A 15926-nucleotide genomic window follows, 5' to 3' on the forward strand; every position below is an offset into this window, starting at 1 on the left:
GATGAAGTATAGGCACCAAGCTTAGTTGCTCTATGTAGGCACTCTGCAGTCACCCATACTGTATTTGCTTTCAGTAGTGAAGGAGCACCTGTATTACAAACAACAAATGCAGTATTGTTAACTATAGCAAATTGCTGCTTCATTTGGTTCCCTGAATGGTGGGAGTTGAAAGGATGCTATTGGAAGAATGGTTGTGGGCACAGAAGAGTAGAAGGAAACAATCTTTTGAAATGCATTTTGGCTTTCAGCATCTTTGGTGGGAGAATTTGCATTCAATGAATCAGCATTGGCTGAGGCAGGCAAGTTGCTATGTAGTGTAGTGTAGCAGTTAGTGTGATGCTATTACTGCTCAGGGCAGTCTGGCATTCAGAGTTCAATTCTGGCACCATGTGTAGGGAGTTTGTCCACTCCGTGAACTATGTGGGTATCTTCCTGGTGCTCTGGTTTCCTCCCACAATCCAAAGTCACATTGGTTAGTAGGTTAATCAGTCATTGTAAATTGTCTTGATTAGGCTAGTGGTAAATAGGTGGGTGCAGCTTGTTGGGGCAGAAGGGCCTGTTCCATAACGTATCTGTAAATACCATTCTCAATCTGCATGGAGATGGGCAAAGGAGGGCTGTGTGGTGAGGGGGTCCCTCCATTTATGGAGGAGGAAAGAGTCTTCAAGATAACATTTTAGAGCAGGGTTTCACAACCTTGGGTACACAGATCCCTTAGTCGGGCATAAAAAAAAGCTGTGAATCCTTGTTTCAGACTTACCTTGAGGAATGTCCAGAGATAGTGCAACAAGGCAGAGGACTAGGGAAATAAACGAGGTCCTTCCAGGAAGTTGGGCGGAAGGACCAGGTATGCAACATTCAGATGTTCATCTCATTTCCACCACCCTCTTCTCCCCCCAGCAGAAAATAACCTAAAGAAATAGTTTGTCATTGCTATTTATTTTCTTTGGCCTTCAAGCAGGATGTCTTTGTTCAAAACATTTCATGCACTAAAGCAACTTCATACATCACCAACGTTCGTATCACACACCACAACCGTGCGAAAGCAACATTAATTCACTCAATGAATCTTTTAAAAATTTAAAATTCTCTTGTAGCTATGTAAGAATTTTCCCACCAGTGGAGTAGTCTCCCAAATCATTTTACATTTTCAGGTGAATGGAATTACAACCCAATTGTGAACACTTTACTGCCGTCAATTGTGCGTATATCCGTGCACGGTTGCAGTCCGAGAATTTCATTTAGGTAGAACTTCAAATATTGAGATATCCAAATAAAATTTGCGCATGGTGCATTTTAAAATGTTATCCAATTTGGGAAGGGAGGGATCGTGGGTTTAGTATGCAAAACCTCGTGCTTGTACGGCCAAGAAAAAACAGTCCTTCCGGCCACGTTGTCTCTGCTTTCGACACAGTTTAAACAAATGTAAACACTAAAATCAGTTCCATAACGTTTAGACAAAATCCAGGACACATTAGCAAAAATCCAAAATAAACGAAGTCACATCCACACTTAGTCGGAGGGAGTTGTACTCCACGACTTTCATTTCACTTAAATGTTCATTAAATTACAACTAAAAATACAAATTGCGATTTTCTTGGCTTCGCAAGCAGTGACAAATTTCAGATGCAGAGAAATGTCTAGTCTTTTACCCACTAGCGGCATGTGCACATGGTAGCAATCATATCCTCGTACTCTTTGTACGCGATGGAGCCATCGCTCTCCAGCGTTAACACGCTCAGCGGATTATATTTGGAAGGAACGCAGGAGGGGCGAGGTACTGTCGAGTCCACTTTTTCGTAGAGAATATTCTGGATCAAGGTGTGAACCGGGGATCCATAACGATGACCGAGCGCCCGTGGGCAGCTGCCTTTGCAATAACGAGGATTGTAGTTATGGGGTGCTATAATCCAGCGGTCCCACCGGAGCTGGCTGAAAGACAGTCGGAAGTCGTGAAGTTGGCATTCTTGATCGGGGTCCTGGAACTGGGGATAGCGGCGAGCCGTTCGCGGATGGTACAGCCCTTCCCGGTCACTTCTGGGTCCTCTGCGGCGGCTGGGGCTGGAGCTCAAGCCCTGCACACCGTTCTCAGTGGAACGACTCTTCAGTTTGTGCACTTGGCCCATCCGGGATTGCTCGCCCATTTCCATCGGGAACCAGCTGTGGCGTGTCTGCACCCGGGTGTCGTTGAGAAACAGAAGCAAAGAGGGAGGCACCAGGGTCAGTTCCGAAACTCCTGTGCCGTTGCCTGCTTTGGCGCACTTGTAACTGAAGACTACGTTAAGGTTGCCCCGGTGTGGCCTGACGAACGGCTGGAGGAAGGAGGCCAGGTCCACTTCAACCCACTTGTGCCTGTTCCTGCGCCCGAACTGGACGTGGAAGCTGTGCGAACGAGGACTGTCGGAGCACATCTGGTCGGAATAGGGCTCGTGGACAGTGAGGTTGCAGGTGCACAGGACGGGAAAGTACGCCGATTTAGTGACCGAGTACAGGAGCACGGATCGGAGTAATCGTTCCCGAGAAGTGATGGGCGCCAGGCCATAGAGGACATCTTGTTTAAATACTTCTGAGGGAAAAAGAAATAAGGTCACAAGTACAAGCCATTAAAATGATAAATACTGCAAAGTTTCAAGTTTACACGTCGGAAGCAAACGTTAAATGTACTTCAGTTCAGGTCACGTTACTACTTTGTATTAAATATCAACCCTAGTAGCAACGGAAACGAAAGCTAGTCGATCCACTCGTCAGTCCGCACCCACCTATAGCTCATGATCTTTAACCTTAATACATGGCTGGAGTAAATGTCGACTTGCAGACAGCAGAGCGTCATGATTGTACCCACGGGGTGGGTGGGGGGGGGGTGGAATCTGATATCCCCAACACAAGTTATAGGAACTCAATCGGCCAGGCATCTTCCGAACAGTTGACGTTTCGGGCCGAAACCTTTCATCGGGACCTGGCTTGCCGAGTTCCTGCGGCGTTGTGTGTTGCTTTGGATTCCAGCATCTGCAGATTTTCATGTTTCTAGTCAACAAGGGGTAGGAAATGCCCCCCTCCCCCGGATCTATAGAGGTTCTTACTATCTACACCCCTCAGCTCCAAAAATCAAGCAGGCCATCTAGTATACTCTCAAATAGTAGAAAACATTCTGGTTAATCTCTAATCCCACTAGTGCAATCAAGCTCTTCCTTGTAGCTAGAACCCTGTACAGCACTCGTGGTCTAGGTACTGTGAGGTTTACCTGGACCTTCTTGCTCTTAAATACTATGCTTCATCATGCCGAGATGAATATGCTGCCATCTCCAGGAATTCAAGGTCCCCTACTATCGGTCCTACTATTCATTAGTAACAAATCCAATCGTATTATTTCAAGTACAAGCATCTCTCCTACACTCACTTGGGCTGTGTTACACGTTTTCTTTGGCGATTCAGCACCATAACTGGCCCTTCACGCTGGCCAATTTGACCCATTAACCTACTAGGAAACCAGTGTGGTCCCCCATGTGCAAGCAAACTCCTTAGACAGCGGCAGAACCGAACCTGTTGCTGGCACTGTAATAGTACGACACCAACAACTACTCCCACCACCACGTCACACCAAATCGTCACAAGCTCATTTACAAAGGCAAGATTCCACTTTCCCGTCCTATTGCACAGCCAATTTGGGATCAAATTTGCCAACACGGCCTGGATTCTAATCTTATGGACATCCATATTGTCCACACTATCAGCCCTGCCCTCCACAACAAGGTCTACGGGGAGGAGTTTCCTGCTTTGCATCACCGCGGGCCGCACACAGTACACTGAGAAAGAGCGATGTTGTTTAGACTGTACCTCCCTTAATCTCTACAGACTATTTTTAATTTACGCTTGAAACTACATCAATAGTATCTTAGTTTTTCTTTAAAAGCTTTCTATGGACATACTTACCAACCTATATTTATTTGGATTGTTATTTCTTCTGAAATAAAGACGTCATGTTTGTTTGGCACCTTTACGTTAGCTAGTAATTTGGCATCTCACCAAGAACAAGGATTTTAAAAAACCAGAGTATTAGCAATCTCTTTGGCTTTCATTGAAGACTGGGATACATTAACAGAACGATTTATCCAATAAGCTTGCTAAAACACCCAATGCCTTTCAGGTGGCAATTTGTTTCAGCATCTCACCATCTCGCAATCATCTTACTGAAGACCGATTCAGTATCTCAACTATATCCTCTAGCTCCAGACACACATTGCCCCAGTGATCTCCGAAGGCCTTACTCCAATTTTGGTTAATTGAGGGCAAGTAACCAACAAACGCACTTGTTATTTTTCTCCATTTTGTCTACTAGTACTTCGGTCTTTCTCCTAAAGCCCGAGCCTTCCTATTTCATCCCTTTAAAATCCCTCGACATCCATCATCCCTCGGACTTGCCATCTTTATCGTATCATTAGAAGGCATTTTATTTCTAAATAACCAATCTGATGAATGTAGACTTATATACGCCTAATAGCTCCCAGGTCATACAGCTTTCAGATTAGCCTCACTCCCACCTCCCCTCCACAACTAAATTCAAGATCTTAAGCCATTCTTATCCCGTTTCAAAAGCCTCATTAGCGTCAATATGCAGTCATTTACATTACTGTTTCCAGCCATTTCCCCCAAGTGATGTGTAGTTACTACATCTGATTAATAATTACATAAGTGATCTATAATGCCAGGTCTTAAAAGTACGCAAATAGCTTAATTTAAACAAAATGAAACATGAATTAAGAATTTAAGGAAAATCGCAGTCTTATAGATTTCTTCTGAAAACGTTGATATGCAAGTTCAGGCTCACCTTGTGTGGAACGGAACTGAGCCCGTGGTGTCAGTAATCTCACAGTGTTGTAGAGATGGCCCACAAGTCGCCGAGGTATTCCATCTTGTGTCGCGGCCACGGTATAAAGTCTCTTCATATACTTCAAATGACTAACATCCGGTTTTGCAGGACCTCGGTAATCCCAACCATTCTTGTTGGTCAGAACGTTTAGTAGAGGCAGCAAAATATAATTCTCAGAGTTCTGAGTTACTTCTTTGTCAGGAAAGCTGATCAGAGTAGCGAGAGGAATCGAGTTCGTGAACAACACTAACCAAATATTATGACGGATCTGTGATAAAAGACACATTTTTAACTGCAGAAAACACCTCAGTGCAATCCCGACTCACTAGTACTGATGGTATGGAGCCCCTTGCCGCCTTTTAAACAGAATCTAGAACACGCAGGTGCAACGATCTCATCAAGACAATTAATAAAGATAATTTAATAATCAGCAAGAACTTGTAGGGCACGCAAGAATGCAGTGATCGCATTAGCAGTCAGAGGAAAAACCTTCTGACATGAAATTAATATAATCTCGATGTTAGGATTTTGTAGTGACAATGACACTCTCCGCGCACCGTCCGGCCGTTACTCCACACTTATGTATGAATTTTGTGTTGAAGGCGCTCACTACCACACTTACAACCAGAAATCTCTTTGACTCTGCACATATTGCATTATAATTGCCGAGTTTATTTCAAAGATGGTGGAGACAGGTGCTCTTACAGAATTTAAAAGAGAGCTGGAAGAACTTTTAGGTTCTCTTTACTCTCGCCTCGCAGCAAGGTCCATCAACCTACTAATGACGGCTTATCGATATTGTATAACGTTCAACAAGTTCTGCTTATTGAAACGGGGCAAACTTTGTGGTTTATGTATAAATAAGTAAGTGAAAGTTTGTTGAACAATTCACAATTAGTATATAATTGCAAAGGTTTTATAATTAGTTGTTTGAGAAAATCCATGAACTCTAATTAGCCCCCATCATTGACGCTTTCCAGGGTTGGCTCCTTGCCTAGTGGTTAATAACTTGCCACGCCTAAGCCACCTGTTCTGTTGCAGATGCCTCGGGTGTCATCCATCACGGAGTTTTTGAACCCTTTCCGTATTCAGTGCTTCCACATCCACGTTGCCCCAAGGTCTCCAGAAAATAAGAATTCATTCAAACAAACAACTGTTTCTTGTTTATACGCGACATTCCAGACCGGGCAAATCTAAATTCCTTTTTATAATCGTTATTGGCCTCGAATAATAGTCTTCAGCTTGTGAAACTATTGATTTAACCCGTGATCTACTGGAAGTTATTTGTAACAGTCTGGGAACAAGTGCAACGAAATAGCTACCGCTGGTAGTAACATTCTGTTTTCAAGAATTCTTGGCAAAACAATGATGGATAAATTTATGGGGGAAAGTGAATGGGTTTATAATACACTTAAGATGCATTCTGCAATTGTTCAAATTGTTTACGTGGGATTTAGTTTGTTACATTCCATTCCCATATGTTTTTAAATGCTCACACAAGGAGTATTTTCTACTTCCTTTACTGGCCCTGGCTGTATAAAACGTTTATTTTGTACAGATTTGCATATGCTATGGGGAAAGAGCTTTGGAAGTGGTTTATTAGGATGTTACGTCGATTGGAGTGTGCTGGCTGTTAAGTATAAAAAGTATAAACTTAGGAGGTCTTCTCTAGCATCCAAGGTCAAAGAGTGACCTGACATGATATAAAATTATAGGCAGGATAGTTGCTCTTTCTCTCCAGAGATGTACATCAACTGTTAGAGAGTAGGTAGGTGTGTGGAACATGCTGCCAGGGGTTGTGATAGAGGCAGATACATTAGGGACATTTAAAATACTTAAATAGGCACAAGGATGATAGAAAAATGAAGAGCTAGAATAGGTTAAAAGGCTGCATAACATTATGAGCTAAAGGGCCTGTTCTGCATTGTTATGCTCCCTATTCTACTAGAAGACAAGCTTTTGAATTGAGTGGGATCGAGAAATCAGCTATGATGGAATGGAGGAGCAGACTCGATGGGCTGAATGGCCAGGTTCTGCTCCTATATCATACGGTCTAAGGTGAGAAGAGCACAGTTTCAAAATGTGATTTATGAGGCAAGTTATTTTTACACAAAGATTAGGAATTGCCTGTTGTAAGCTGTTGTCAAGGGTGTTGGGAGAAACAGATATGAAATCAATGTTTGAGGCATTTAGGCAGATGTGCAAACAATTAAGGAAAAGAGGGTATGGTCTGTGTGCAGGCAGATTGAACTAGTTTATGGATTGACATTGCGATCAGTCCAGATATGGTAAGAGGAAGGAGCTGTTCCTCCCTACAATATTGGGGAGGATTTCTTAATGGCCAACCATTTTAATTCCCCATTCCCATTCTGACATGTTGGTCTCTTCTATTGCCACAATAAGACCACTCACAGGTTGGAGGAGTAATACCTCCTATTCCGTTTGGGTAGCCTCCAACCTTATGGCATGAATATTGATTTCTCCAACTTCTAGTAATTTCTCTCTGCTTCCATTCCCCATTCTGGTTCCCCTCTTACCTCTTCTCTTCTCCTCAGGTACCTATCACCACCATCTGGTGCCCCTCTTCCTTCCCTTCCTCCCATGGTCAACTCTCCTTAGCCCTTTATCTTTTCCACCTACCACCACCTAGCTTCTCTTTTATCCTTCCCTCCCTCATCCACTCACCTACCTTAGCATCATGTATCACCTTCCCTCCTGTACTCCTCCCCCACCCCCTGGCTTCTTCCCCCTTCCTTTCCAGTCTTGATGAAGGGTCCTGACACAAAGCATCAGCTCTTTAATCCTCTACATAGATGCTGCCTGACCTGCTGAGTCCCTCCATTTTCTGTGTGTTACTTTGGATTTCCAGCATCTCATGTTTATCTCAAACCCAGATCTCCTCATAGTTAAGAAAATGCTTCTGAAGTCAAGTGAATGTTGATCCAGGTGAGGGATTTGGGGTTAATAGGTAGGTGAGGGAAGGGGGAGAGTGGGAACAAACTGAGAGGATGATAGGTGGAAACCAACAGAAGAGGACAGCAGGATGTGGAATAAAGGGAAGGAGGTGAGGAGGGAGGAATATGTGGGCAACAGGAAGATCAAGAGAGCAGAGCACGGGGAAGAAGGAATGATGGGGCCAGTAGGATAAGAGAAAACAGAGGAGTCATTACCGGAAATTGAAGAAAACAATAGTCATGCGTTCAAGTTGGAGATTAGCAAGGTGGAATGTGAGGTTCTATTTCTTTAATTTCCATGTGGCATCAGCTTGGCAGTGGAGGAGACCAAGTACAGACACATCAGTTACTAGTAATAAATAGCATTAAAATGGCTGGCCATTAAGATTTTTTTTTAATAAGCATCTGACAGAACAGACGGAGAATTGGTTTAAGAACATTTCAGTAAGATGCATCCCTGTGATTGCAACATACAATGATGGCATGATTTTAGTTTGGAAGGCCTTACTATCTGTAAACCTTAAGCCTATTTGGACTGTTGGTGAGACAGTCTGAAAGATCAAGTGAGCAACAATAGCTCTAGTTCACAATGCAGTGTCAAATGTACAGGTATATGTTTCCTCTCAATTAGTTTGTACATCACCAAATTAACTATTGGGGAAGAAAAAAAAGAGACGTCTATAAATTTCTGAACTTGAAATTGTTGTTGTTCTCGCTATAGCTTTCCTTGCAGCATTTCATAAAGTGTGTGTGTGTGTATTCTTTTTTGCCTGAGGAGATAACTTTTTGGAAAAGTTGCAAGTAGGTTCCTTGCTGAATCGGCCACAAACTCGCATGATTCCACAAACACATATTTCTGCTTGAATGGTGTAGGGTGGGGGTGGAGGACATTGATACTATTCAGTATCTTTTAAAAGGTGGTAATTTAACAAGTATTAACAATGATAGAGATTCATTTACAGATTACATCTGAACTATTCCATCGAGTTCTGAAATGATTAGCCTATGTGATCCTGTAAATATCTGTTACAAAAGGATCTTGACAATCATGTTTATTGCATTTCTACATTGTATAAAAGCTTTGTTTTCATCTTGGCAAAAATAAATGAATGAAATAAACAATCCAGGGGTAGTTCTGATTTCTGGGATTATTTTTAAACAGAATTTAAAATACCTTGTAAATCTATTGTGCTTCTTGACAAAATTGGTAACACATAGAAGTAAAATTACCCCATGCAGATGACTGCTATGAAAACTGAACCAGTAATGCCTGGAACCTTATTCATCTTTAGATAAAATAATACTGTTTTGAATAACTGAAATAATTTGAATAATTAAAATGGGAACAAAAGCTGTATTTTTTAGGATTAAATCCGTTTTTATAAGAACAATTGTACTGTGTAAATGATTTAATCACCTGTTGGAAAAGTGGGGTGTGAAAATAAACCAGATATAGTCCTTTACTAGCCTTTTGGTGCCATTTGTCTCCCTCTGGGATTCCCTTCCAAAGTTGCTCTATCTTTTAAACTTCCTGTAAACTTAACCCGTCAATCAAGATTTGTCCACTGCTCCTTAGCAATTTTTTTCCCTTAATAACTATTTCTTCATGTACTTTTCTAGAAAGCAAAGTAAAATAGTTGCAGGTAGCTGTCATCAGCTTGGATGTATCTGTAAGATGCTATTTGATTACAAACAGGAAATATTCTACCCACTCACTGATTCCCAACAAAGAGGGGGGTTTGGATTGGATGGATTATTCTCGTATTGTCAGCTTGTGACCAGAGGATAACCACATGGATCTGTGCGTGGGACCCCAATTTTTCACAATCTATAACAACAATTTGGCTGAGGGGACTAAAGGTCTTATTTTCCAAGACTGCTGTTGATGGGAAGTTAAATGGAATTATGGGTATGGGGGAGGATGTAACCAGACTTCAAGAGAATATGAATGATCAGTGCCAGTGGATGAGAATACAACATAGGGAAAACAATCTGGAAAAAATACCCACTCTGGCTATAACAGAAATTCAGTGTCTGAGATATGATGAGAAATGGAGTCGTGTTGAATGCTCAAAGGGCTTGCACACGTCATATTCCCCTCGCACAGGATCCTCATGGCAGGGCTAACCTAGTGTTTACTCGGCTTTCAACATCACTGATGTGGGGAGTCGATGAATGAGAGAAGCCTTGGGCAGCAAATCCATGATCATTGATGGGCTTCAGGCAGCAGATCCTGATGCTATGCCTCTGGTGGACTTGATGAAAGCTTTTTCCACAGTGCCCTGATGTTCTCAATGAAATATGATTAGACAAGTGAAATACATCTGAATAAAGAAAGAACAAAAAAACTTAAATGTACTGTAACACAAGGAAAACTGCAGATGCTGGAAATTCAAGCAACACACACAAAATGCTGGTGGAACGCAGCAGGCCAGGCAGCATCTATAGGGAAAAGTACAGTTGACGTTTCGGGCCGAGACCTTTCATCAGTCCTGATGAGGTTTTAGAAATATAGAATGATTAGCTAAGATCTGTTGGGAGCCAATTGCCAAAGTGTAGAGTGTATTGGTACTACTGGCTCAGAATTGGTGCTATCTAGTCCAGTTTCTCTGGGAAACCAAAACTGGCATTCTGGTAAGCAAATTTCCTTCTAGGCCAACACATCTTTAAGATGCGCCCAGAGTGATTCTCAGCTGAACAAAGTATGGTCTGATCTGTTTTTTGTTATTTTAGTCAAATTCAAACTTAGCTATTGTGATGTGCACAAGTAAAATGAAAAAATATTTGGAGTAGCATCACATGCACATATCATCATATAACCACCATAAGAAAAATATAAATTATACACAATTTTTACAAGAAAGCCAATTGGACCAAAGTCCATTTTGTATCAGTGGGCATGATGTTTGCTAAACTGTAGTGAGCAGGTTTGCCAGCTGGTTCAGGAACTAAGTAGTTGAATGGAAGTAGCTATTGCAGAATCTTGTGGTGTGGGACTTCAGGCTTCTGTACCTCCTGCCTGATGGTAATTGCACAAAGTGGGCCAGACGGTGGGGATCAGTGCCTGGTGTCTATCTGAGAAATGTATAACATTAGAACTTTTACTATGCATAAACGACATTGATATTACTACTGCACGACATTGATATTACTACTGTATCCAATAAAGTGGCCACTGAGTGTATGTTTACAGTCTTCTGCCTCTGTGGTTCATCCACTTCAAGGTTCGATTGTTGTGCATTCAGTGATGCTCTTCTGCAAATCACTGTTGTTAAGTGTGGTTATTTGAGTTACTGCATCTTCATGTCAGCTTGAACCAGTCCAGCTATTTTCCTCTGACCTCTCTCATTAACCTCTGTCCTCCTCTAACTCCTATTAGACCCCTTCCCTCATTAAAGAAGCCACTCTCATGGTTGGAGAGACAAAAGGGATTGCAGATGCTAGAAATCTGGAGCAACACACAAAAAAATGCTTCCATTCTGATGTTTGGTCTGAATAACAACTGAGCCTCTTGGCCAGATCTGCGTGCTTTTATGCATTGACTTGCTGCCACAAGATTGGCAGATTAGGTATTTGCATTACCAAACAGGTGTATCTAATAAGGTGGCCACTGAGTGTATACTTGTGATCTGTTTACATGGACTTCATGTTCTTTTTAACTCCATTGGTGGTTCTTTACCATTTGGCAAATGCAGAGAAACACACACAAAATGTTGGAGGAACACAACAGATCAGGCAGGATATTTGGAGAGAATAAAGCAGTCAGAGACCATTCATCAGGCCTGGAAAGGAAGAGGGAAGAAGCCAGAATAAAAAGGTGCGGGAGATAAAGGACTACAAGCTGGCAGGTGATAAATAAAACCATTTGGGATGGAGGTGGGAGTAAGAAGCTAAGGTGTTGTGGTTGGGGGTGTTGTGGATACTGTGGAGGGCTGTCAGAGGTTACAGTGAGACATCGATAGGATGCAAAACTAGGCTGAGAAGTGGCAGATTGAGTTCAACCCAGATAAGTGTGAAGTGGTTCATTTTGGTAGGTCAAATATGATGGCAGAATATGGTATTAATGTAAAGACTCTTGGGAGTGTGGAGGATCAGAGGGGTCTTGGGGTCTGAGTCCATAGGACGCTCAAAGCAGCTGTACAGGTTGACTCTGTGGTTAAGAAGGCATACAGGGTATTGGCGTTCATCAATTGTGGGATTGAGTTTAGGAGCCGAGAGGTAATGTTGCAGCTATATAGGGCCCTGGTCAGACCTTACTTGGAGAACTGTGCTCAGTTCTGGGCACCTCACCACAGGAAGGATGTGGAAACTATAGAAAGGGTGCAGAGGAGATTTACAAGGATGTTGCCTGGATTGGGGAGCATGCCTTATGAGAATAGGTTGAGTGAACTTGGCCTTTTCTCCTTGGAGCGACGGAGGATGAGAGGTGACCTGATAGAGGTGTATAAGATGATGAGAGGCATTGATCGTGTGGATAGTCAGAGGCTTTTTCCCAGGGCTGAAATGGTTGCCGCAAGAGGACACAGCTTTAAGGTACCGAGGAGATGTCAGGGGTTAGTTTTTTACGCAGGGAGTGGTGAGTGTGTGGAATGGGCTGCCGGCAATGGTGGTGGAAGCGGATATGGTAGGTTCTTTTAAGAGCCTTTTGGATAGGTACATGGAGTTTAGAAAAATAGAGGGCTATGGGTAAGCCTAGCAATTTCTAAGGTAGGGACATGTTCAGCACAACTTTGTGGGCTGAAGGGCCTGTGTTGTGATGTAGGTTTTCTAAGTGATAGGTGGAAGAGGTAAGGGGCTGAAGAAAGAAGAATCTGATAGGAAAGGAGAGTGGGCCATGGAAGAAAGGGAAAGAGGAAATACAGCAAGGGAAAGTGATGGGTAGGTGAGGAGAAAAGGAGGAGTGCGAAGGGAACCACAATAGGGAATGGAAAAAGAGAGGGGGGCAGGGAGAAATTACTGGAAGTTAGAGAAATCAATGTTCATCTGGATGGAGACTACTCAGATGGAACATGCAGTTTATGATGTCAGGTATTCCTCAGCAAAATTAGATTTATATCTGAAGTGGATAATGCCATTTGTATATGTTGAAATGCATTTACCACTGATTGCCCTACTTGTTGAATCTATTATTATCACTTTAAAAGGCAATGCTTCCATGCATCGTTGGTAATGTTGCTTATCTTGATGCGAACAGCAAACTTGACCTAGGTAATTGGACAGAGAATAATATTGCCTAGTACCAATCTTTACAGTCATGAGATGTTGGTCAATTTTTTCCCTGCTTTAAGAACATCTGTAAACATTGGGTGTTCCTTTCTTAATGTGCTTTCTTGCTGAAAGAGTGATGGAGAAGTGGTGGGCTGGGGTGTGGTGGGATGAGTAGGTGGTGGTCGTAGGTGGAAGGAAAAGGCCTGTTGGAATCCTGAATTGTTGGTCTGTGCACTTTATTAGAAACTTGGAGTTTTATGGAGGATTGTTTACAACTGATGCATTGGCTTCTGGTGGTTTCCCGTTTCCTTCCTTCCTTCACTTTAAGTGATGAAATTGGGGCTTTTTTTCATTGCTAGGTTTTTCTGTCATTCAGATAGTTTTCTAACTGTTTTTGAAGTTTTTTTTTTCTGTGTCATGCTCTCAAAATAATGGATCTGCTATTCAGGACTGAGATAAGAAGAACTTAACGTGAAGGTGTTGAATCTTCCGGAATTTTCAAATGATAATGGATCTGGAGGGCTGGTAGCTGAGTCAAAACTGATCAAGAGATTGCTTTTTAATATTAAGAGAATCAAGGGATTTGGAATCAAGGGAAAGTGCTGCTACAGAAAAGGTCAGCACTTTTCTTATTGACTAGCAGAACAGGTGCAGGGGTGAAATAAGCTATTTCTCATGCTCTTGGGTGCTATCTCAACACTATTCAGAGTTCCAAACAGTCCTTTCAGGTGAGACAACACTTCACCTGTAAATCTGCTGGGGTTGCCTGTTGTGTCCAGTGCTCCCAATGTGGCCTCCTCTACGTTGCAGAGACCTGTCATAAATTGGTGACCCCTTTGTTGAGCTCCTCCGCTCTATCCAGCAAAAGCGTAACTTTCCTGTGGCCAAACGTTCTGATTTTCATTCCCATTCCCATTCAGACATGTCGGTCCATGGCCTCGTATTGGGACATGGTGAGTCCACCCTCAGAATGGAGGAGTAACAATGTATATTCCATCAGGGTAGCCTCCAACCTGATGGCATGAACATCAATATCTCCTTTTGGGAAAAACAATTCTCTTGCTCCCCACCCTTCTATTCCCCATTCTGGCCCTTTACCTCTTATCAACAGTCTATTACACCCCACCCCAGGTGCCCCTCCTCCTTCCCTTTCCCCTACGGTCCACTCTTCTCTCCTATCAGATTCCTTCCTTGCCAGCCCTTTACCTTTCTTATTCACTTGGCTTCACCTATCACCCTCCAGCTATCCTTCTTCCCATCCCCTCCCCCCCACCTTTTTATTCTGTTGTCTTTCCCCTTCTTTTTCAGTGCCGAAGAAAGGTCTCGGCCCAAAATGTCGATTGTTTATTCATTTCCGTAGATGCTGCCTGACCTGCACTTTGTCTAGTGTTACCTGTGAGCTACTGCTGTTTTGGTTTAATTGACAAAGAGTCACTTGGGTTTCATGTGCTCCTGGAGTGAAATACTCGACATAATCTTGTCTGAACCATTTAAGTGATGAAGATCACAATACATGTAGTAGGCAATAAAACAGTGACATCCTTAAAATACTATATTCAAGTCCATATGCCTAACTGCTTTTGTATGGCAGGAGACATATGTTAGTGCAAATGAAGAGGAGAAGTATACAAAACTGGTTTCATTGTTGTTATTGTTGGTTTAAAAATATGCCGAGTCCTTGTAATTTTTCCAAGTAGAGCCTTAATGTTTAGTACATTGAATATTTCATTGCATTATAAAAGCCACGGTGGGGCCTTTGGTTGTGTCTGTGAATACTGAGGTGACAGCAGTGTGGTGCTTGAAAAGAGTCAGTAGAGCTGATCAGAATTCAAGCTGGTGCAGGTGTCTCATTAAATTGAAAGGATACTGGGTTCCATCAACACTGCCGCTTGTAAAGGACTGTAGTGGGTAATGGACACCTGCCGCTATTCGAGTGTAATTCAGTATGGAGCAATTTTGATTATCCTTGAAGAACTTAATCATCTTTCACCATAATTTAAAAATCAAAGACTGACAAAGGGAAAGAAAACGATCCGGTAAAGTACCTACTTTGAGATCTGATATAATTTGTTACTTAACTGTTAACTAGGAATGATTACCAAAGTAGCTTAAAAAATGAAAGCCTGCATTTGAATTTTTCTAGTAACTACACCTCCTGATTCAAAACTTGTTCCTCTCTCTCTGGTAAGTTCAGGGTTATTAGATCTAACTGGTGCTTCTGGTGCATCAGTAATCCTGCTTGAATGTTCTTCTTGAGTTTGTTCCTCAAGAATAACATCTGAAATATTATAACAAATCATGAAGAAACCTTTTGCCAAAAATATTTCTATCCCATTTCAAAAGTGATTAGAATCAATTTTAATATCACTGACATCTTTCATGAAATTTGTTGTTTTGTGGCACCAGCACAGTGCAATACATAAAACTATAAATTACAATAAGAAATATACAGTGGATCCCAGTTAATCGGGACACATCAGGACCAGTAAATTTTGGCCCAATTAAGTGGCTGCCCCAATTAGCTGAAGTTTCTTGGAAATAGTTTAAAAAAAACAAACTACCATTTAACAGAGTAACAAATTATGTATTTAAAAGAAATACAGAACAGATTGGAACATTACAAATATTACTACAGTATAATTGGAATTCTCTGCCACAGGAAACGTTGAGGCCAGTTCATTGGCTATATTTAAGAGGAAATTAGATATGGCCCTTGTGGCTAAAGGGATCAGGGGGTATGGAGAGAAAGCAGGTACAGGGTTCTGAGTTGGATGATCAGCCATGATCATACTGAATGGAGGTGCAGGCTCAAAGGGCCGAATGGCCTACTCCTGCACCTATTTTCTATGTTTCTATGAAACTGTGCGTTTCTAATAGTCATCGATGGAAGAATTTAT

General features: G+C 42.1%; 1 protein-coding gene across 1 annotated transcript; it reads right to left on the reverse strand.

Annotated features, from left to right (window-relative positions):
- Positions 1 to 858: 858 nt before the first annotated feature.
- LOC132405197 (growth/differentiation factor 9-like) lies at positions 859 to 5310 on the reverse strand. The gene is made up of 2 exons (XM_059989883.1): positions 4826 to 5310; positions 859 to 2563 (listed from the first exon to the last, which is right to left on the reverse strand). The coding sequence occupies exons 1-2, from the start codon at positions 5151 to 5153 to the stop codon at positions 1656 to 1658; spliced, it is 1236 nt and encodes a 411-aa protein (XP_059845866.1). The 5' UTR covers positions 5154 to 5310; the 3' UTR covers positions 859 to 1655.
- Between the last annotated feature and the right edge of the window lie 10616 nt (positions 5311 to 15926).

Source organism: Hypanus sabinus, chromosome 15, assembly GCF_030144855.1.
Source record: "Hypanus sabinus isolate sHypSab1 chromosome 15, sHypSab1.hap1, whole genome shotgun sequence".
NCBI lineage: Eukaryota > Metazoa > Chordata > Chondrichthyes > Myliobatiformes > Dasyatidae > Hypanus > Hypanus sabinus.

Excerpts from the sequence above, each read along its gene's own strand:
- LOC132405197 (XM_059989883.1), bottom strand. The coding sequence starts at position 5,153 with ATGTGTCTTTTATCACAGATCCGTCATAATATTTGGTTAGTGTTGTTC. Across the intron at positions 2,564-4,825 it reads TCAGTTCCGTTCCACACAAG|TATTTAAACAAGATGTCCTC; the intron begins GTGAGCCTGAAC and ends TTCCCTCAGAAG.